The sequence below is a fragment of the Phallusia mammillata genome, chromosome 6, assembly GCF_965637545.1.
Source record: "Phallusia mammillata chromosome 6, kaPhaMamm4.hap1.1, whole genome shotgun sequence".
NCBI classification, from domain to species: Eukaryota; Metazoa; Chordata; class Ascidiacea; order Phlebobranchia; family Ascidiidae; genus Phallusia; species Phallusia mammillata.
In genome coordinates this window covers 21,254,694-21,278,200 of record NC_137257.1, presented here as the reverse complement: position 1 = coordinate 21,278,200, position 23,507 = coordinate 21,254,694, and the positions used below count along the sequence as shown (strand labels likewise).

Below are 23,507 nucleotides of genomic sequence, written 5' to 3'. Positions count from 1 at the left end.
CCGTGAATACAGCTCATGCCCAAGTGGGGTGCTGATGGCCTCAGTTAAGAACCACTGTTCTAGAAAGTCAAATTTAATTCAAAACTGACCAAAAGCAGTTTGATGCTTTAAAGTTTAAAGCCAAGATGTATTGGACCTTTGTTTGTCATTAAGTAAGAAGTAAACACATGGGTATCAGTATGTGAAAGTTTTATTATAAAATAGTAACAAAACAGCAAAAGATATAAAAATTAGCACTTTTTCACAGTATGAAATAAAAACAGTGCTCCTGCAAATGATAACACACATGTAGTATGTACAGTATACATTATAACAGAGGTACCAAAAAATACACTTTGAAATTATGTTAGTACATTGCAGTAATTTCATTTATTGTGTACTGTGAGTTAACACCAACAAATATATGGGAAAGAATAGCCAAATGGTCATGAATCTGGCACTTATTAGCAAATTTATAAACAGTTAAACAAGACAATATCAATTGGTAATCATGTTTTAAAAATAAACACCTTGTAATCAGTGGTGGTATTCTAATTTTTTGTCAGCCGGTTCTTTTGCTAAAGTCATATTTTTTAGCGGGTTCTGTTACAAAAAGTCCATTGACAGTAACCAGTAGGCTAATCGGTTCGCTGATCTCATAGAGAGATTTCGGTTCTACAGAACCGGTGCGAACCGGCTGAATCCCATCACTGCTTGCAATTATTTCTGCTAGAGTAACATAGCAGTCTATGGTAATTTTGTTTTACTTTTGTCTCTATGGCTTCAAAGTTCTATGAAAATAAAATAAAAATGGCTTGGAACACATTTTGGTGAAATATACTTTAAATGGCTTTTGTGTGGACAATAGTACAAAAACTAGAATGGCATGTACACAAAACACTGTTAAATGGCTCTTATCAGCACCAGTGGACGGCTTTGACTAACCTAAAGCATAAAAAACTCTATTGCTGCCCAAAGAAGGCTGGAATAACTGCTTCCTTGTGCAAAACCCAAACAAGGTTTAGTTTTGAAATGTCTACATTTCAAAACTTAGGGATTGATCAGTTTTTGAAGTGCACCGATGGAAAGTTGGATTCATTGTGTAATAGTGGATTTGGCGAAGGACTCTGAAAAGCAAACACAGATTCAAATTTCGCTATTTTAGGTATTCACCTAGTAAACATTGTAGTACATAAAGTAAATACAAGACCATGTGTTTAATCATTAGCATGCAAATTTTCATCCACAATGTCACCATGCCTCTTACTTCTCCAGCGAGATGCCAAACTTCTCTGTCACATGTAAGTTTGAAAAGTAGTAAAGGTGCATGTACTATGGGGTTTAACATTTCAATGCCCCATTCTATACCCCATTTTACATTGGCATATTTTCAACCCTAAGGTTTTTGCTGCTTTTTTTCTAAATCTAGGTTACTAACAAAGCTATGTCTCATTCCACATTGATTTCATAAAAATTGAAATTAATTCAGAGAATACAATGCAACAAATCAAGTGAATTTGTTTGTTACCCTGCTTTTGTGTTGTTTGCTGCTCGAGGACTGATCAAGCACTGGAATACTCATCAAAGTTGACTTGTTCTTAGATTTCTTCATTTTGAGAGGTGCTAAAAATTAATTGAACATCAGATAATAAACATGGTTTTCAAATGACAGTGATTTTCAAAGCTGGACCCAGACACACTGGTTTATCCCAGAAGATTGTCAGGTGTGCCCAAAGACAAAAGAAAAGTTACAAGAATGAATTGCCAAATAGATAGTTAGAACTAACAAGTGAAAAGCAATCAACTTACAGTCTACATTTGAACTTTTCAGATCAGGAAAATAATCCCTTTCTTGGCCCACCATGCTTTTCTGAGCCAAATCAGGAAGTCGCATTACATGTTTGGTTTCAGGTTTTAACTCTCTGCAAAGCAATTGCATACATAGAACATAGTGACATGAGTTTGCGAGGTGGTACAGCCGAATCTGATGATTACACACCAGTTTACTGCACAATTCATTTCATTGCATAGGGATTGTAAAACAGTAGCCTAAAACAATATGGCGAAACAGCACCACTTGTAAAAAACACTCACATAATATGGTGAATCACATTAAAAAGCTTGAAAATTAGTTATGCAATTAACTGGATTAGTCTGCATCAAAAACACCTATTTGAGCTTAAATAAGTCAAGGCGGTACCTTTGGAACTTTTCATCCATTCCATGGTGGTAACTCTAAAAAATGAATATGGTGCTTAATAGTGTGCAGATTCCTTTAATTTCTCACAAGTAAACAATGCAACAAGCATATATGCACTAATTACACATTGGTTCATGCATAAAATGAATGATAAGCAAGGTTTGCTAGAAATAGATTTCTGCTGCCATTTTTTACCTTTGCTTCCTTTCTTGAGTGCTTGGGAGATTTTTCCCTGTGCCTTTTCTCCTCAAACTTTGACTTTGAATCAATGCTATAAATAAAAAGTATGGACTATAATTACGTAGCATTTAGAATATGGATGGTTACACTTGGCAATAGGGCAGATCACTTATCACCAGCTGCACTAATGAGACCTTATAGGTTGAAACATCATTCACTGTCTGCAGCTTATCATTTGGAATATTTTTTTCTTGCTTAACACTGATATTAAAATGTAAGACAATAAGTTAAAAAAATTAAAATAAGATTATAAAGTGGAAATTAAGAGGCCCGCCTTTTAGTTGATGAGTCTACACTTGACATGAGGTGGAATGCATTGTCAGTGTTTCCAGTCGGCCACAGTGGTAAATTGTTTGTTTTTTCTTCTCTGCCCAGTTTGTACTGATACTGGCCTAGGCCTGGAAAGCAAGATAAAAAAGTTACACACAAAATTCAAGGATAGAAATACTTGCTATGATATGTTTACATAATTCCAACCATTCAAAGCGTTTTGACGTCTTGCAACCATAGCCACTTTAACTACAAGTTGCTTAGACATTGTAGATTCAGTTTTACTATGGTTTATGCCCAGTTGTGGCATCAAACAAATTTGGTGAAGCATGAGTTTTCAGCCTGTTACTCCCAACAAAATGTGCTGTAAGGTGGCTACACTAGCATATATGGTCATTCTCTTGTCACCAGCTGCACTGATGAGACCTTATAGGTTTAAACAGTTTATACTGTTTGCAATTCATTTCTAATTAAGTGCCATCCATAAATAAGTTTTGTCAGTGGCTTATAATAATAACGGATGGATAAATATAACAAAAACATATCTGTATTTGATTTCTAAATTGACACACCTCAGTTTGAATAATTCAGAACTGCAGTATTATTTTAAATGTTTTAAAACACTCTTTGGGGTGTATTACAATTTATTTTGCCAGACTAATAAACTCTTGGATTAAACCCTAATATTTCATCTATAGATTTGCTTTGTAGACAAAAACTGTGAGAAAATACCTTGTTGTGTAATGCTGGACTGGTTGCTTTTCTTGATGGCTGGATGGCTGATTGAGGTAGTCCCAGACATAGAAATCATCATCTTCTCAAAATGTGAAGTTTTATCAGGGTACATTGTCCGATCAAATGAGCCCTGTGGAGTCATGTTGTCGTTTTTGCGAGAGCTTACTGTCGTACCTTTCTTAATCTTGTCTGAGCCCCTGAAGAAAAAAAACATGTTTAATAATTTAGTGATATGGGCCACTTAGGTCCATTTCAAGTTTAAACTAATCAAAACACTTTGTCAACACACACTTTTTTAAGCTGAAAAGCTAATGCACAAACACAGCAGCATAAATGCCATTCAAAGCTTGATTTGTTGCAAATATAGAAATGATTTATTAGAATTGCTTAGTTTTTAGTGTCATCAAAGTAGCTGTATATTTTTACACAATTAAATTGTCTCTGGGTAATTGCAACCTCCAATTTTTTAGGCTATTTCTCACAAAAAACATAATTTTTTTCAACTATATATTGGCTACAAGTTTATAGAGCTCTTCTGGCAAACGTATACATTTGCTCTATAAACTTGATACTATGCCTGGCAGCAATAGCTTATATATTGGAATTATAAACAGAATTTGCAATTACCCGCAGTGCGACAACATATATTGTTTATATTTACCTGAAAGATGGTCCTCCAGCTAAAGAACTAACAGTAGCTTGTTTGTTTGTCAGCGTGTGTGGCGATGAAGAGGACGTAACAACCAACAGTGGATCCGGAGTGGAAGACTTTGATGCTGCCTGTTGTGAATGCAATGGAGGAATCGAAGATTTAACCTCAGTTTCGTTTTTCGGAGATTTTTTTCCATGTCCTTGTATTTGCTTGAAATCAAATTTATTTGGTGGAGTTCGGGGTTGAGATTTTTCTTTCATTAACAAAGTATCTGATGATGAAAGTTTCGTGACCTCACGGGGCGTCCTAGCACCTTTGCGTTTTGATTCCCTCTCGACAGTGGGCTCCTGAATTGTAACATGCTTTGTGGGAGGAGTTTTAAGGATACCATTTGACATTGTGTGGTGCTCTGTCATTACACGAGTTGCTGTGCTGTCAGAAAGGTCGATAGTTACTTTTTTCTTGTGTAATTGTGGCATTGAGTTTTTGTTTTCTGTGGTCGGTGTGTTGGAAAATGACTTTGGGAGGAAATTTTTCTCAGGTCCAACCATTTCTTGTTTGGATGAAATTGTTTTCTCAGATGATTTTGCCTGTTGTTTGGGTAGCAATGTTTTTTCAGAGGACTGTGTGTCAGGTCTAGAGGCAACCCGCTTTTCAGATGATTTTGAGTCTTTCGATTTCGATGAATCAACTGCTGGTAGCTGCTTCGGTGTATTTGCCTTGTTCTTGTTTTCCTTTAAAAACATGAATTTATGTTACAAAATCAATAGCAACCATTTTATTGAAGATAAATATTAGTGATGGGCCAATACTGTAAGTGTTCTGTTTGGTCGAGCACCGAGGATCTCATGTTAATGCTTGTTGATGTTCAGTGTACTGTGGCATTAAAAACACTGCCATATACAATGTTCTTTTTTACTTTTATAAGGTTTCTTGCGTAGCCATCAAGTCTCTTCTACATGACAATTAAGACTAAGTCAATGTTAAGTGAAACATGCATGATTTAAGTGAAAATAAGTGAAACAGAGTAACAACCGCAACTAATTAAAAACACCTTTAAGTACGCATGTTTTATTTGAAAATTCTCGTTGTCACATGTGTTTTATTACAACATGTTTTATTTTCAAAAACCTTTTTCTCGGTCTGCAATATATTTTTTTTGTCCAATGCTCAGCTTAGTTTATGTAACTGGTCAGGCAAGCACCAAGCATTATAAATTGTGCTGCCCATTACCGAGTACTTGGGTTTAGGCTCGGTTCGACCACCCCAATAAATATGTTCATTAAAATATGATTGATGGTGCTACTCTCTGCAGTACTGTGGAAAATGACATTACTTTTTCAGCTTCTTTTTGACTCCTTTTGTCATCTTTTGAAGGAGTCATGGTTGGTGTTTTATTGGATCCCTTGTTTACATTCTCCTTCTTGGGAGATGTAGAATCCTTAGCAGGTCCACTTGCCTGGAAATTTTATGGTATGATATGGGTTTGTAAATACACCTAAAAAACTAGATTAATTCATTTTAAACAAAGTCATTTTAAACAAGTTTTTATGAAAACTGCTGAATCAAAAGTACATCTGTGAAAACCCATTTCTATTCTCTTGACAAAGTAGCAGATTTCCATTTAAACCATAAAGGTTACAACATATATAATTCAGAGTGGTATACATAACACAGTAACTTATGACAAATACTGACCACATTTTTGGCCTCTGATGATTTCTTGGGTGAAGGAATGTTGCTGGTGTCTTTTGATTCTGATGCCATTTCCTGTTAAAGTCAATGTGTTAATGTTTTGGAGTCTCATAAGAACTAGAAGAGTGGCTTTCTGATATACTTCCATTTTATATATTCTATATGATATTTACCAATTTACTATACACATCATTTGATCTACACGTATGATTATTTTTGTACACAAAAACAAATGGGTCCCCACACGCGTGTTTGTGCGGATTGACAGTAAACAAATGTTGCGGTGGTTTTTAGATTGTTAAGGACAAATTTTTAGAAAGCATTAACCCAACAATAAAAAATAAATTCGTATTATTTTTGCACTACTATTGTCATATAATTACAAAAACATTAAAAAAACGTAACAAATACTTTAATTTAATCTCTTGCTTTGACCCAGATATTGTCGTCCAAGGTCGGGTTATGAACACAATTTTTTTAGAAAGCTGTAACAGTTGTGTTACAGACACTTTAAATTGAAAAGCAATTTGCTACAAGTGTATACATAACAAATTGTTTTTCATTTAACTTTGTTTCGCAAAACGAGTACCATTGACCTGTAGTAACCTCTCAGGGTGCACACGCCAAACGACTGTTTGACCTTTTGACACCGTTTTCAATAGCACGCCGTCGTGAGTGTTCAACAATACCGTTAAGCCTAATTTTTACATGCCTTGAGCATTGACTCCTAAATTGATTGTCCAAAAAAAAAAAAACGCTACCTTATGACGAAAGAAAGTTCTGAACAGTGTTTGTAATACCTACTAATTCACCTTAAGTAACCCATGGTCATGCAGCGGCCAACCTGACAACGAGCATTTAAAAAACATTTATTTTGCAAAAAAGTCAAGTTCATTTTTTCATGTTTACTTTGATTAACAAAGTTTTGCTTGACATATACAAAACCGAAGCACGCTTATTAGGTTTAAATCACGTCATAGGTGTAAAACCTTCGCCAAAACTGAAAATGTGAGTGATAACTTAATAAAACGACATAGCATTGCTGTGCAAAACAGCTGATTTCTAATCACTGAAACGACATCTCGTAAAACGTCTGTCCGACATCAAGCTGAGCCCTCCCGCTATCGTAAACCAGTGAGTTACTCTCTTGGTACTTCTGCCACAGTGTCTGTCTTGACCAAACGAGCGTTATACACATTTACGTTTCGGGGGCCTGTGGGTGAACTGCTGGGTAATTCGGGGTTAAACTTCTAGAGGATCAAGTTCAGATTGATAACTAACATATGTCCAAATTTGAATAAATTTGAAGCACTCCTTCTTTACCACACGAGCGATAAAAACCAGCGTTAAAAATTTTACGTTTCTGGGGCCTGTGGGTGAATCGCTGGGTGACTCGGGGTTAAACTTCTGGAGGATCAAGTTTGGATTAAAAACTAACATATGTCCAAATTTGAATAAATTTGAAGCACTTTTTCTTTACCACACGAGCATTACAAACCAGCGTTAAAAATTTTACGTTTCGGGGGCCTGTGGGTGAACCGAGGGATCAAACGGGGTCAAAATTCACATGGACCATCTTCAGACCAATATCTGTAATGTGTGTAAATTTGAAAAAGTTTGAACCATTCTTTCTTGACCAAAACGTGGGAACAAATCCGCGTTAGACGAAAAAAAAGAAAAAAAATACGGACAAAAACAATATGTGTCCCCTTCAGGGAAGGGGACCCATAATAACTTGATTTGGTAAAACGTCAGCAACCTTTAGTTTCTTTTTCTTTTTTTCTTGCTCTTTTTTTTCGTTAGCTTCTTTTCTTGCCAATGCATTATTGGCATTGTCTTTTTGAATTCTTGCTCTTAGTTCAGGGATGACCTAAAATTTGACACTTGTTTAGACCACAAAATAGTGAAACCTGCTACATTTAAAGAGTAGCGCTATTAAAAAGATGAAATTTGTTTAACTTAAAAGTAAGCATGGTAAAGAACCACTGTAGCTTACTTTTTCCTCAAAGTTGTCCTTTTTGAAGAACTCATGTCGCAAAAGTAAAGATGATGATGGTCTATCGTTGGGGTCAAGCCGTAGACATTGCTGTAATCAAAGTATTTTGCTGTCAATGTTTCTACCAACATCCCATTTTTTAATGTCAACAAAATTTGTATTCACCACCAAAACACACTACACTTTCAGCAACTATTTTAGCTAACAGTCCACTTAAATCAGTGGTTCTCAGCCTTTTTTAGTGTCGGGACCAAATGGTAGTTTTTCAAGTGTGTAGGGAGCCGCAAAAAACGAGACCTCAGAAAATCACTAAAGACTTTTTTACCTTGAAAGCTAAAATAGCAATCTTTGGTGTTTTTCTGAGGTCTGGTGCCTGCCGCAAAATAAGTAGTTGGGAGCCGAATCACTGACTTTAATAAATATGACATACATACTTTCATTAGGTCCAACACCTCTGATGAAAATTTTGGAAATCTTTTTTCAAGAGGTTCAACATCCCTAACATCTGGAAGTCTCATCCCAGCAAACAAAGGGTTTCTTTGGAAAATCTCACTATGCCGCGGACATAGGTTTCCTGACAAAAATAGGTCACATTACACACTAATGCAGTTTTTGCCTTATACCTTTCTGATACAAGGCATTTTATTAGAAAATCACCAAACCAATGAAAACAACTACGTTAGTGATACACTACCATGCATGTTTTGAAATCAATAGCCTATTTCTCAGGGTTATTAGGCAAAAAATATTTCACACAAAAAGTTGTTCATAGATTGCCAAAATTTTTTAGAATTTAAATCTGCCAAAACACCCTTAAAACTCAATCAAGAAAAATTTGAAACTCCAAATTAAATTGTTTGTGAGTCATTAATTTGCTAGAAAACTTAGTGCAATCATATTTTTGGACAAATAGTGATGCAATAGATTAAAGTTAAATCAAGATTTCTGCTATGGTTTATGAGGCAATAATATAAAGATTGTTAAATGATGTTGCAATGACATCACAGCAAGCAGAGGAACAATCATCTGTATCAATGTTTACCACAGTAGATGAACATGACAGGGGCATACAAAGGGCGTGTTTTTGTGGCGTGGAAAATATAACAAAATATCTTTCTACAGATAGTCTGTCGCGAAGACAAGCACAGTGGGGCTTGTGTTACAAAGAAGGGCCGCTGCCACAATAGGCCCATTGTTCTGCAGCATTTTGTCAAGGAAAAGCTTGCTAGATAGAGAGAGAGAATGTTAATTGGAAACATACTGTCACGGCACTGTTGGAGGGACATTTATCGCTGAATAACACAAGTTTGCTTTGGGTGAATATATGTTTGTTGCCGATATAAATTCTTGTTAGTTTTGGCACTCTAAAAAAAATCAAGTTTCACTACTGCAAACTGGCAAACTTACAAATTAAGAACATAATGCAAACAGCATTTACAGGCAAAAATATTTGACATTATAATGTAAAGAAGTGTTTAGATAGATTTTCCCATACAAACAAAGAAATAAAACTTAAAACGGATGACCAACAACCCATGTTAAACAAGGTTCAATGAAAAAAAAAACATGAATGTGGTGTGAGAATATTAAATTATGTGGCAAACTGGGCAAACAGTACAAGTTACCCAAACTTTTAGACACACCAAACTCAAACAAAGAAACAATGTTCTCTATGTTGCTAGGCTGAAAACCAAACAACATACTCAAACAAACCAAAATAATGAAAATTTTCAGCAATGGTTTGAACTGTATAATTCCCATTTAAGGTTCAACAACACATTATTATTTTACCTATAAAATTGCAATGATTTTATGATTAAATTGAAGAATCATCACAGTATAATCGCCATGATATTGCAGTTAGTTTTTTGCATATTGTAATCATGACGAATAAACATAAAACAACCATATTATAAATTGTGTTTATAGTTGAATCACTATTTAACATCAAATAGTTATTAAACATTGCAGAGGTTATCAAACATTAAAATGGCATAAAACTGGCTAAGTTTTCAACAAGTCACTACTACAGCATAACATGCAATTATACAAAAAAATTCTACACACAAATCACTACCAGTTTTTTTGAGTGATTTCTTTACACAAAGCTCCATGTCAACTAGAAACAGCACCCAGGCTACTTGCACCATGCAATTACAAGTGTCCATCATACACAGTTGTGCACTAACTTACCAAAACATTTAATAATGTGATAAAGCTGGTCGATATCGGAGTCACCAGGAAAGAGTGGGTCACCAGTAAGCATTTCAGTAATTAGGCAACCAACGGCCCAAATATCCACAGGTCTATTCGATACATTACAAGCATTGCAGGCATGCACTTAAAACTATGCTAATTGTTACATAAGAATGATGGAGATTTTTATCATGACAATGAATTTGTTAGCTTACTAATAAGCATGCACAGAGATTGTTTTTGAACATTTTTTTTGGAAACAGACGGTAGCTATTTGCAAACATATAATGAGGGGCACTAACATTAAAAAATTTGACCTGCTAGCCATTACTATTTGTTTTAACACTCGGCTAATCTGTATAACTATTGGCTTGCCAACTTATATATCTTTGATGACCACTGTTGCTAACATCACTCAAAGTCCAACAAAAACAGTTTGTTCAAATATTTGTGAATTAAAAAGGTACTGAATCTGAACACTGTAGCTTTCTGTACATGTAAAACTTGCATGAGTTTGTTCCAAAGGTGGGCAATAGAATATAGTTACCTCTAAAATCCACAATATTTCTTAATCTCTCTACACTCACCAACACATTTCAAAATCCTGTTTAGCTGGTCTATGTCTGACTTTCCTGGAAATATTGGGTCCCCTTGCAGCATTTCTCCAAGTAAACATCCAACTGCCCATATGTCCACTCCTCTGCTTTATAAAAGTGAAAAAAGCTGCTTTTCAAATATTTGTAAACTGCATTCTTAGTTATTTGAACTTCTCGATTGACAGACCTACTGGTTTTTAATCTAATTTGACTGACTACTTTATTCATCAACAAAAGGATCTTTATATAATCTTTACTTTTCCTCAATCCTTACCATTAACAAATGTTATGCTAAACTTGCATCTTTAATTGAATTTGACTAACCACTTTTTTAATTAAATTTTTAAACAAAAGTTTTTTTTCACATTCTTCTTCTTGTAATTTCCATGTTTTTTTATTCTTCACTTCTTATCTATGCCTTCACTCATGTTAATGTGCTAACATAGCAAGCATAAGAAATAACAGCCTACCTTCCATATTTGGTGTCTCCCACCAATAATTCTGGTGCCCTGTACCATCTAGTTGCGACATAATCAGTGTAAATTTCACCAGGTGCAGCGAGGGTTCTTGCAAATCCAAAATCACAGAGTTTTATCACTCCTGATCGTGAGTTAAGGATATTTTCTGGTTTGATGTCACGATGAATAATCTGCAAATAACACCAGTTTAATATTCACCAACCAACAAAAAGTCATGGAATTTGAAATGATGAACAGAAAACATGATCTTTCAGTAAAAGCTTGCATTCATAACCAATTTGTTTTGTATCATTTTATACTCATTCATCTAGTTTTGGGTAAATCTTAACCTTCATTTTTTGTCATGTGCGATAAAAAGTATGGTCTTCAGACTTTTATTACATGTTGCAATGATAGTGACAAATGTAAGAGTTTACAAATTTTACTTGTTTTTTAATATGCCTCTTTTTACATGGGCCTTTGGTTTTTAATATTAAATGGTAACTGAGTTGAACAAAGTCTACTGCATGATAAACTTACATTGTGACTGTGGCAAAATTCCACTCCTCGTAAAACCTGCCACAAAATTTTGCGAACAGTCATTTCACTTAATCCATTTGGATATTTTTCTAGATCATCCAAAACTGTGTGGTCCACAAATTCAAAAACAAGATAGAGTCGTTTTCTTCTTCTGAACACTTCAATGAGATTGACTAAGTTTTCATGTCGCAGTTTCTGTAATATAAAAAGTGACAACATTTTATTTAATGAATAAAAACTCTCAAGGGAGGGATTTTAAAACTTTAGGAAATGAATTTACCTAAATGTTTACATGTGGTTTGTAAATAGACACTTCAGTTTTGAAAATATAACCTGTAAAGTTGATGAAAGACCCAATTTTACATGATCTTTGAATGGTTTAGCATCTACTACCGTATTAACTCGATTGTAAGCCACGGCTTATATTTTTTTTTACCTGCCGTTGGTGCAGCTTATAATCAGGGGTGGCTTACAATAGAGGGCGGCTTACATTTTAATTATATTCCGATATTATGTCTACACTTCGACTTTTTTACTTATTTAGGGTTCAAAACTTGTATGCATGTACATATTATACGTCTGTATACGTTCTGTTGAGTAAAATAACAGATATGGGCAAGTAGTTACATATACTATGTAATAATAGAAAGATGTATTATGAAACAATAGTATCCAAAATTCTAGCATGTGGCTTACATTATTTTTTTACACCTCAACATGTGGCTTACAATCGAGGGCGGCTTTTAAACGAGGGAGGCTTACAATCTAGTAAATGCGGTGTAGTATATCAAGGAGGAATGAAAATATTTTGAATTGTCAAGGGAGAAATTCGTCGAAAAAGTTTTGGAACCACTGCTTTATTCTATTTAATAAAACATACCCTTAACATTCTGACTTCCCTCATTGCAATCTTTTTCACCATCTTGTCATCTTCACTTTCCAGGAACTTTTTTATGGCTACAATTTGACCACTTTCCTTGTGTTTACATTTCATTACCATTCCATAGGAACCCTCCCCCACCATTCCAAGATTGTCATACTTTTCCATCAGTCCTGCTACCTTGCCGGTTTAGTTATTTCACCATACTTTTGATCAGGTATTTGAATGGAATGGGAAATGCAAGCTGGTCAAACTATACAGATGTTTTACCCAGTGGCAACATTTCAGTAATTTCCTATTACAGTACACCTGCAAATATTTAAGTTTTTTTTAAAAACATATCTACAAAAAATTATAATTCAAAATTCTTTTTCGGCAAAAAATTAAAAAAAATGTTTCAATTTTTAATACAATAATACGTTTTTATCAGAAACATCAATGCTTTACTCCACGCAACCATTCGTAAAGAATGTTACCAAATCTAAAGGTTGTTGTGAAACAAAACAGCGTCTCTAGTTTCCATGATGTTACCTATGACCTTTCTGTGCCTGAGTAAGTTTAGGCATTTTTACACTGTTCGCAGTTTTATCTTATAAAGTGAAAAAAGTACTCCTTAAATAATAAAATAATAAAATGCAAAAATGTTAGGAGTTTGTACAGCTTTTAGGTTTAATAGTTTATAGATTGAATATGCAACCGTGCTTTTAAGACTTTTTCGTTTACCTTATACTTCTGAAATGTTTTTTGCTTACTGGTATTCTAACGTACTTCTTTTATGCGGAATAAATCTTAATGAAAACAAAAAATTAAAACAATGTTGATTTCAAAACAGCAAGCCCCGAAGCCCAGAAAAAAAATCATCGACGTATTTGATTACGCTCATCCGACAAAATGACAGTTGGGGTGTTTTTGTTTTTTCTCTCGTAGTAAATAGGTTGTGACGTTTGCACTTTGCAATCAATTATCAGCAAAAAATCAGGAAAATAATCACGATTAATTGTTTGCATTACAAACTGCGTAATTAATTTTATAAGAAAACTTAGTGCGAATGTGCCTTATCAATTTTACATCACATGTAGTCAAAGTTTTTTATTGCACAACTATCGGCAATAAGTTCTTAAAATTTGGGATTGGGCACAGAAAAGTTGCTATTAGGCTTTATAGTTTATACAGAACAGTGGGGTAGTGCCAGAAAATTATGACAAAACCTGTCAAAAGTTGATATTTACACTGTTTATATCTTTGCTACTTTGTTTAGATCATGTTGTGACAAAATCTAAAGTGACACTATATTGACTGGTTTGTTGCTTTATACATGTTCCATTAACTGCCAAACAATGCCTTATCAACTAATTCAACTTCCAACAAACTCTGAAAAAAGTGACTTAAACGACATACCTTCCTTACTCGTCTTTACTATTGCTGATGAAAAGCAAGGAACGATTGGTCGACATTCTACATGCGACTTTCGAATAAAATCTGATGAGCTGCCATGCTTTGTTTCCAGGTAAATATACATTTTGCTTGCATTTTCCAAATTTGTCCCAAAAACATGAGAAAATAATTCAGAATGTCGGAAAATGCCCTACTTATTTTCTTATTTCTTGTCAATTTTTATCATGTTTTAAACAAAACTAATGTACAAGCAGAAATGGTTGATATTTTTTCATATGATTTTAACAAAACTATGATAATGCTGTAGTCTTAAACTGTAGATCCATAATAAAAAAGTGAAATAAACAGACCCTAATCTCTCTTATACTACAGAAAACATGCTCACATTGGAATCAAAGATGGTTGTTTATTGGTACAAGATCTGTCTAGTGCAAATGGGACGTATGTCAATAATATAATGCTGAAGCCTTATTGTGAGACGGCTGTAAAAGCAGGTGACTGTGTTGCATTTGGATGTAGAACAGAAAAGGTTACTCCAGGACTTAAAGCAAATGAAAAGGACATGCCATTCAGGTTCAACATTTTAATGTGATTTAGTTTGAATTTTGCTATTAAAATTTTATGCTTGTATAGGTTTAAAATTCATGAAGTCAAGGTCACTGCTGTGAGGCCAACAATCTTTGCAAAAATGAAAAAGGATGAGATGAAGAAAAGCGCCAGAAATAATTCAACAAAATCTGCATCAACCAGTATGTCAAATGGGTTTGGAAACAATCAAACTTACAAAACCACATTTTATTGGCTATGATATGTCAAAACAAATCTGCCTTTTTCTTGCATGGAAAATACTTGTTCAACTGGGTAAGGAACACAACAGAAAAACAACTGTTACAATGCTTTGTTTTATTTTAGGTAGCATGCAAGGCACAAATGGACAAACTAAAAAGACTGACGAACCGGACAGTGGATTTGATGACCAGGAACTAAACTTGCCAAAGAAAAGACGCATGTCAAATGATTCTGAAGTCACTATGAAATTCTCATCTAAACTGAACAAGGCTAATAAGTCGAATCCTAAACCACTTCCTGTTGAAGAAGTTGATAGTGAAGAATCAGTATCAGAGCCTGAGAGTCCTCCGAGAAAGACCAAGAATAAGTCGAATGCCAAAAAACGAAAAGTTTCTGTCTCAAAATCGGAAGGTAAAAAGATTTTTATATATCAACTACAAAACAATCTTTGTGTCTGAAATGTAAGTTGTATACCAAAGTGTGAGTAAATGATAGATTTGAGCAGTGATTCTCAACTGCAGTTCTCCGCATGCGGCTCCCAACTACTTTTTTTGCGGCCGGCACAAGACCTTAGAAAACCATGAAAGATTGATGTTTTAGCTTTCAAGTTAAAATAATCTTTAGTGATTTTCTAAGGCCTCGTTTTTTTTAAACTACCATTTGGCCCAGGTTGAACCACTGGATTTGAGTATAGTTTGGTTGGTAGAAATTAAAATTGGGTTTTGTGATAATAGAAAAATACTAGATTGCATTAACAGCTTGGTTAAGAATACTATATGCAGGGTTTTGTTTTAAGGTTTGGTTTGGGTGACCGCTAAGTAGTTTAAAGAGACCGCAAGTGTTTCATTTAAATACCAAAAACTGTAGTTGTTGCAAGTACAAATTTTGGGAAACCGCTGGAGAACCGAAATGGTCCCCCAAAACACCTTAAAAAAAACACTGACTATATGTATTAGAAACTAATGATGAAAGTGATGAAGATGATCGAAGTGACGACTGCCAATCATACGAGTGCTTGTTTCGCCAAACTAAAACCAAGAAGCCCAAAGTTGTCTCTTGGGTGCAATGCGACTCGTGCGACCGCTGGTTTCACACCGTTTGCGTTGGCTGTGACTACAACAAGGTGAAGTTGTCATCTCATCAGTTCCACTGTGGTCTTTGCTAATAATCAGCAAAGTTTTATATATACATTCTTGATGATGTCGGATACCAGAAAGAAAGATGTGTTTGTGTAAAACCTGTAAATGGTTCAGGGACCCTCCGCCGTGTTGTTGTACAGAAAAGTTACAAGTTGTTGTTTTGATTATTTTTTAAAGTGTCTTGTTTCACCTGTACTTTTTATCGCTATCTTGTGTCCCACGATATTTTCAAAGTGCTGAAGTGATTTCACAAATGTAAAGAAAGTTTCACAACTCAGAGGGGTGTAATTTCTAAGCCCAACATTTTTCAAAGCATGTTCATCATGATTCATGTTCAATTGCAGGTAGGTTGTTGATTCTTGATTGTGTTCATTCTGCTATAGCCTATTTCATAATACCTTGAATTTCACAAAAATAGTGCACCAGATCTCAGAATGTTTGTATTATCGGCTGGTAGGCAAACATTAGACCTATGTCAAGGCTTCTGTAGTGTTTTTGTTGCCGCTGGGATTTTTGACAAGCTTATCCTAAAATATATACCTCAACTGGTTCACTGCCTAACAGAACATTTCTACCCAAAATCACCAGCCACCATACATACATATTGCTTTGATTTGTTTAATGTTTTAATTTTTTTATTGTTAAATACATTTTTGCAACACAACAATTTATGTGTAAAATCAGTACAGAAGTTCATTGCCATATGGGTTTGTAAGCGTTTGGTTTTAGTGTGTAATCGAAGTGCGAATTATCTACAAAAAAAGTACTGTACGAAATACCACCACACCCAAGCATGGAAATAACACCAACTGCAAGGAATCAATTGCATTAAGTTATCAGACAGTGTTATATGAATGCGAGACAAGGTACCGGCAATATGTCTGTTGCACAGTAGAGCACCAAAAATAAAAGTACAAGCATAAAAACAACATGAAATCAAGTTTCTTTCTGTATGACTTCCCTCTTAAGTCTGTCGGCTAAAGCTCGTCTGGCTTTCAACATTTTTTCCTTTTCTTCAAAGTTTTCAGCAGTTGAAGCTAGAATATGAAAGTGATGTTATTCTACTTTTAAGCATTTCTGGCCCTAATTCTAAGATGATTTTGGGTAAAATCAATGAGATCAATGCAGCATTTTTTTGTGGTCATTAAAAAATATTGAACCAAATATAACAGCTGTTATCTGTTTTTCATAAAATTCTTTACATAAATGCAAAGTTTTTTACATGAAATATTTTTTGAAAGGTCAACATTTTGTTAAGAAAAGTCCGTACACTGTTGTCAAATCATGTAAGTAAATAAAACTTAATCAAAACCTTGATTTTTCCACCTTTCATGGGACAGGTGACACTACTTTTTTATAATAAATAAAGAAAACTAGGTTAATGATATCATGCCTGCATTTTGTTATTGTCCCAAAATACTGGAGAAAATTTGCAACTTGAAAAAGGAAAATATTGTGGAACACTTGAATATCTCTCATGTCGTACTTAACCTGACTACAGTTTTACCACATCATTAAAATCTGTGCACCCTCCTCATGTTAAAGCATCAATTCAAACTTGATCAAACAGTGATGACCAACCAGTAAAAATATGTATGAAACAAACATGTATTTATTTTGTTGCTTACATTTTGAACTAGCTGAACTGGTTTGGCTTGATGAGCCATTTTGATATTCCTTCAGTTCCCCTTCACGTTTTTTGCGCTTTGCTTCAAGTAGTTTTTCTCTCTGACTTTGAAGGTAGGCTTTTCGCTTTGCCAGCTCTTCAGGGTCAATTCCAGGTGCCTAAGTACAAACACCTAGTTAGTACACCAACTACATATGATGTACATTACATTTAAAAGTGGTAATGCAATCTTTATAAGTCTTAAATCATAGTCCCATTGAAGGCGATATGCTAAACCAAGCAAGTCCCACAAGCATTCCCATATGGCAAGGCATAGACAAGAAAAATTATAAGTTCTAGAGAGGGATATATTGTGATCACATCATAAAACTGATGATGACATGAGCATTTGTTAAAACTTTAAAAATAAAGCATTTTGTTTTTTGGGCTTTAATATTCCACATAAATGTACTCACTTTGTTCAATAAATGTTCAGGGATATCTCGTTTAGGTGATATTGGGTTGGTTGCTGTTGTCGACATTGATTCCTTTTGTGCATTTGCAATCCAATCCAACGCTGCATCTGAACTACCTTGGGGCTGTAATTACATTTTTAAAACAGTTGGTTATGTTGCAGTATTTTCTATAGCTTATGATGTTAGGGATTATTGATTTTGCTTCGGCTTTTATCTTGGAGATATTATCTGGGTTTTACAATGCATTTTCCAAGAGTCTGCAATGAATATGGATTTTTACACTTAAATTCAAATTTTGCATTTCTAGGTTGTTGCTAAGACTTAACACAACACAATACATTAGACTTTACATGCCCCACACATTTCATGAACATCATTATTGAATTAGTCTTGTCAACATTGTAAAACACCTGAGTATGTAAACATACACAGTTACTTTCCATATCGTGCTACACTACTTCTTAAGTTGCAAATTGGAGAAGCAAGTCATATCATATTAAAGTTCATTTACCAATTTTTCAGAGCAGGTTCTGACCTTGGAAACATACAATCTTTGCTAATCAAAGTCAGTACAAGACCCCATGCCCACAAAGTTCCATTAATTATTGAAGCAAAACCCCAAATCTTAACATAGATAATATACTGCTACCTTCTGTAGTGGGGGAAGTGAAGGGTCTTTCGCATTTACAACTGTTTTGGTCTTTTTAAGTTTTTTCGGGGAATGTTGCTCACTTGAGTTTTGTGCAGCAGAAGACACTAACAAGACTAGAATAAATACAAAGAAAAGCGATTTAGATACAAAAGAATGCATGGAATGTACAAAATTCCAAACTATTGCATTTCAAAGTCCTTCGGTTTTATCTTAGCAAGACTACCATCTGGGCGAGCAAAGTTTTATTTTGAAGGCTCTGGGAAAACTTTCGGATTGTGGGAAAATGTTGTATTTGATTAAGCAAGTTCACACAATATTCAATGTTTAGTTTCAATATAACAATCTTCTCCCCTTTAGCAGTTGTCTCAAGGAAAAACTGTACCTGTTGGCAGTGGTTCCTGACGTAAAGGAATAGAGGAAGTGCTAGGATGGGAATGAGTACCATTACTTGATGTTTCTCTCATTGCTTCTAAAGACAGTTGTATTGCCTACGAACAAATACATACCGTTGAACCATATGCAAACATACATCTGCAACCTTAGCATATATAGATGCACCAAGTCTGAAAATTTCAGAATACAAATAACTTCTTTAAATGTGTTATAGGTCTATTTTTTGTTTATGTAAGAAAAATGGGCTTTTTGAATTGTTTCACAGAGTTGCTTGACATTTTTGTTTTCATAAAACTACCTCATCCAACATTCTCTTCTCTTCAGCAGCTTGTGCATTTAATCTTTCCATTTCTTGTTTTGAGAATTGTATTGCACGTTGCAAATCACTTTCTTCTTTTTCATGGATAAGGTTCTGGTGTTCTACCACTGCTTGGTATTCCTCTTTCGATTGGCTAAAACACAGTAAAGCCTATATTTAATGTATTTGACAAGCCATAAATATGTAAACATATAATGTGTACATGTATGTCGAATTTCAGACAAAACTAGAAGGGTGGCTTAGCACATATTGCCATTGCACATACACTGTGACCTATTTCTTAGCATATATTTACATTCGACACATATTTTATATTGGGTCCCATATCAGTCACTGTCTTTTATAACCTTAGTTGTTTCTGCAAGCAGAAACTCATGGGTCCCCACACATGCAAAGTTGTAAATAATGCATTTCAAGAGATAACAATGAGAAAGTTTGGCGTTGTAACGTAAAACACAGTGATCGGTACTGTGCATAAATAAATATGCTATATGGAGTACAAACTATTTAAATTTATTCCATTCATACATTTATTAAGGTTTTTCTATTTTATGACTATCTGAGAAAAAAGTGTTAAATAGTGACAAAATAGGCCAAAACACAACAATCAGCTGCAATTAATGGTGAATTGCACTTGACTGTAGGGGTCTAGTGGAGTAAATGATAGGTACTACAGATTTTAACACAATAACCAACACCTACAAATTATACACTCCACTAACTGTCCAAGTTTAAAGTAATTCATACATTGTTTAAAAAATGAAACTATTTTGGGGGGCTAGTGGGGTAAATGTTGGGGCGACAGGGTTAAACATAACAAACAACAACCATAAATAGCGCACTCTATAAGCTGTCCAAATTTCATCAAATTCGGACAATGTTTTAAAAATTCACCCTTTTTAGGGGGCTAGAGGGGTAAATATTGGGGTTACAGGGTTAATCACAACAATTGACACCTACAAATGACAAATTCTGCAAGCTTTTAAAATTTCACTAAATTCCGACACCGTTTAAAAACTCACTCATTTTAGGGGGTCAGTGGGGTAATTGATGGGGTTTAACACCCAAAAGTATAAAATATGAAACCACGATGACCCAATTAACAGTCATGTAAAATTTTATCCAAATCCAACAATGTTTAAAATTCTGACCACTAGAGGTGTTATTAGCAACGTTCCTCAACGTGACTGGCACATGGAAAAACGTCCACCAAGTAATGCCCAAAGTACCAAATATACTGGTGCCTTTACTATACCATTACACCACACAAATCTTTCGTTTGTGGTGCGCAGCAACATACAAAAACGTTTTACATTTTGGGGTCTAGCGGGGTAAATACTGGGGTTATCAAGTCAAACGAAACAGAGGACACATCTGCATGACCATATCTACCATCTGTGAAAGTTTCATCCAAATCCATCAATGATTTGATGCCAAAAGTGCATGGACAAACTTCGGCGGAAAAAAGAAAAAAAAAAAAAACTGAGTGAAATCAATATGCGAAGGGGACCCATAAAAAATCACCTGCAATAAGCATTTTATGGAATCAAGCTAGGAATTAAAATTGTGCTTAAACCAGTAATAAAGGTGCCTTGCATCTTCACATATGTATATACTTAAATGTGATGCACTGATTAATTTCGGTGCGGACCGACCAATCGATGTCATGTATTACACTTTGACAAAAACCCAGTTTTGCTGCCAAAACTTTCAGTACATCTCTAGTCATAATTCATGTACTCTACCTTAAAACATGGTGCATTCCACCAGATGTGGTTGGGATTGGCTCTTTCTTCTCATCAGGATAATAAAAATCACCTGCACATAAAAAGTTGGTAAATATGTGAAAAATTTTTGTTTTTAATGTCAGTACATAAAAGTGCCTTTGGGATATTACCTTTTTCAGGGTTGGCATATTTAGGATTCATAGGAGGAAAATCACCAAATATATCCACATCATCTGCAATGTTAAATGCAATGCACATTATGTCACACACTTTATCACACATTAAAGACTTTATGATTAGAGACAAATTACATTTAACATTGCGATGATGCTTGAGATATAAAAGAGCAAATAAACTTACTTCCTTGGCTCATACTAATAGCTTGCATTTCAATCTCTAAGTTGTGCGTTGCCATGATTCCCTTGAACAATAGGAAGTCATCTGCGGCCCAAATATACTCAAACATGCCCTGCAAAGAAAGTGACGACCAAAACAAATTGATGTGCCTTCCTCCCAAACTTCTAAAGTTTATGCTAAATAAAACTGTTAATTTTTGACTGTAGTTTGTTCGTCCAAAATCTGACCATTTCTATTTTAATATTCAACTATATTTTAACTTGTTGTTACTTAACTCTACTTACATTGTCACCGACAACTTTTACATACCTCAAGGTTCTCGAATGCACTTTTGCCCTGATTGCAAGCTTTCGAAAATTCCTCCTCAGTAATGCTGAGTTCACGGAGATATTCACCTAATAATGTTTCCACCTGCACAAAGCGTCACACATTCACATTGCATTTGAATAAATTTTCGTGTTAAAATCAATTTGGTAATTTAACTAAATAACTGCATACAAACTAAAAAAACAACTTTTAGACATAATACAAACCAGGGCTTTATATCTGTTATGTATGTCTGTATATTCCAATTTGTTCTCTTCTTTGTTTTCGAAACCTGAAAAAACACAGTAGTCCTTTACAGTGGTGGGATTCAGCCGGTTTGCACCAGTTCTATACAACAATCTCACAAAATTTTATAAGATCATGAACCAGTTAGCATTACTGGTTACTGTCAATGGGGTCACACTAAAAGCAGAAAAACAGAAAAGAGGGAAAAGCAGGAAATCAGCACTAAAAGCAGAAAAGAAAGGAAAAGCAGAAAAAAGGGAAATTTGTGTTTTCTAAAACAGGGAAAAAATAATTCCAGAAAAACAGGAAAAGAGTGAAATTTATTGTTTCATTACGAAAAGCAGAAAAACGGGAAATGTTTCTTTATTTGTTTTTTATACCTTTCTAATGGGCTACTCTAAAATACGCAATCTACGGCTATAAGGGTCAAGGTGAGGGATTGTAATACAAATAAATTTATTATTTAATTTAGATAGCTTTTGGACCTAATTTTCTTAGTGTTAACATGTGGTACCATACAGTGCTTTGTACCACTTTCAACAAATATTAAGTCCATACTGGGAATCTAAAACTAAATTATAGTGTTATTTTTATCATAAACCTTTACCCAGACCCTAAAAGCCCTAACCATCAACATTTTATAGATTGTGTATTTTGGAGGAGCCCCTTTCTAACTCGTAAAAATCATTTGAATGTGATCTATTAGCGTTCTACATTGATTGTGTGTTGTGTCCAATACTGAAAAACAAGAAATGTTTTTTATTTGTTTATTTCCCGTCTTTTCTGTATTTTGACACAATCAATGTAGAACGCTATTAGAACACTTTCGAATGGTTTTTAAGAGCTAGAACGGCAAAAAAACAAATAAAGAAACATTTCCCGTTTTTTTGCTTTTCGTATTTCTCGTATAAATTTTTTATGAAACAAGAAATTTTACTCTTTTTCTGTTTTTCTGGAATTATTTTTTCCCTCTTTTAGAAAAGACAAATTTCCCTTGTTTCTGCTTTTCCTTTCTTTTCTGCTTTTAGTGTTGATTTCCTGCTTTTCCCGCTTTTCTGTTTTTCTGCTTTTAGTGTTACCCCTGTCAATGGTCTTTTTGAAACAGAACCGGCTAAAATTTAATGACTTTTGTGATAGAACCGGCTGACAAAAAATTTGAATCCCACCACTGGTCCTTTACCATTTAAACTATGTGTCCTGTAAGTGTTGTGTGATCATATGCACAGCACAGTAAGCACACAAATAAACAGCAAAGTCCTTACTTGCACAATTTTCTTCTACAAAGTTCATAATAGGCACAGTCCATGTTGGACTGCGAAGATATGCCACAATTCCTTCTAATATCCACGAAATCTCTTCTGATTCTTTCTTTTTCAAGGTTTTTTTGCTCTTAAATGACATGGGCATTGCACAACAACGAGATTTTACCACAAAACTGTCCAATCTACTTTACCTATTTTCTGCGTTGACAAAACATAAAGCAAGTTGTAAAGTTTACTATCGGAAAATAAAGTGAGGAGAATTGGTTCCATGTATTTATCAGTAACTGAGCTAAACAACATAGCTTGTATGTTGTAACCTAATCAGTTCTGTTCACGTACAACTAGATAAAAACCAAGCGTTACGAAATATGCAAATTTGCCATTGGAAACGAGTTTGCTTGAG

General features: G+C 34.6%; 3 protein-coding genes across 6 annotated transcripts; 1 reads left to right on the top strand and 2 right to left on the bottom strand.

Moving 5' to 3' along the window:
- Positions 1–174: 174 nt before the first annotated feature.
- Positions 175–12,764, bottom strand: LOC145232988 (uncharacterized). 3 transcript variants are annotated; one of them, XM_080097650.1, is made up of 17 exons: positions 12,438–12,764; positions 11,558–11,752; positions 11,030–11,208; positions 10,551–10,666; positions 8,202–8,341; positions 7,768–7,857; positions 7,531–7,641; positions 5,775–5,846; positions 5,413–5,535; positions 4,086–4,810; positions 3,422–3,621; positions 2,694–2,817; positions 2,375–2,450; positions 2,180–2,214; positions 1,789–1,901; positions 1,508–1,602; positions 175–1,106 (listed from the first exon to the last, which is right to left on the bottom strand). In XM_080097650.1, exons 1-17 carry the CDS (start codon positions 12,603–12,605, stop codon positions 1,041–1,043), a joined length of 2,628 nt encoding a protein of 875 aa, XP_079953776.1. In that variant the 5' UTR covers positions 12,606–12,764; the 3' UTR covers positions 175–1,040. The 3 variants fall into 3 exon arrangements, with proteins under 3 accessions (XP_079953776.1, XP_079953779.1, XP_079953778.1); XM_080097653.1 differs by having other exon boundaries at positions 10,551–10,663; XM_080097652.1 differs by lacking the exon at positions 10,551–10,666 and adding an exon at positions 9,961–10,073.
- A 912-nt stretch (positions 12,765–13,676) lies between these two features.
- LOC145233022 (uncharacterized) lies at positions 13,677–16,427 on the top strand. The gene is made up of 5 exons (XM_080097687.1): positions 13,677–13,944; positions 14,205–14,405; positions 14,466–14,581; positions 14,745–15,032; positions 15,578–16,427. The coding sequence occupies exons 1-5, from the start codon at positions 13,775–13,777 to the stop codon at positions 15,784–15,786; spliced, it is 984 nt and encodes a 327-aa protein (XP_079953813.1). The 5' UTR covers positions 13,677–13,774; the 3' UTR covers positions 15,787–16,427.
- LOC145233021 (cilia- and flagella-associated protein 36-like) lies at positions 16,361–23,323 on the bottom strand. Of its 2 annotated transcripts, XM_080097685.1 has the most exons (12): positions 23,105–23,323; positions 21,824–21,888; positions 21,600–21,701; positions 21,294–21,402; positions 21,104–21,166; positions 20,952–21,024; positions 19,186–19,339; positions 18,877–18,982; positions 18,492–18,607; positions 17,843–17,965; positions 17,389–17,545; positions 16,361–16,797 (listed from the first exon to the last, which is right to left on the bottom strand). In XM_080097685.1, exons 1-12 carry the CDS (start codon positions 23,247–23,249, stop codon positions 16,697–16,699), a joined length of 1,314 nt encoding a protein of 437 aa, XP_079953811.1. In that variant the 5' UTR covers positions 23,250–23,323; the 3' UTR covers positions 16,361–16,696. The 2 variants fall into 2 exon arrangements, with proteins under 2 accessions (XP_079953811.1, XP_079953812.1); XM_080097686.1 differs by lacking the exon at positions 21,104–21,166.
- Positions 23,324–23,507: the final 184 nt, after the last annotated feature.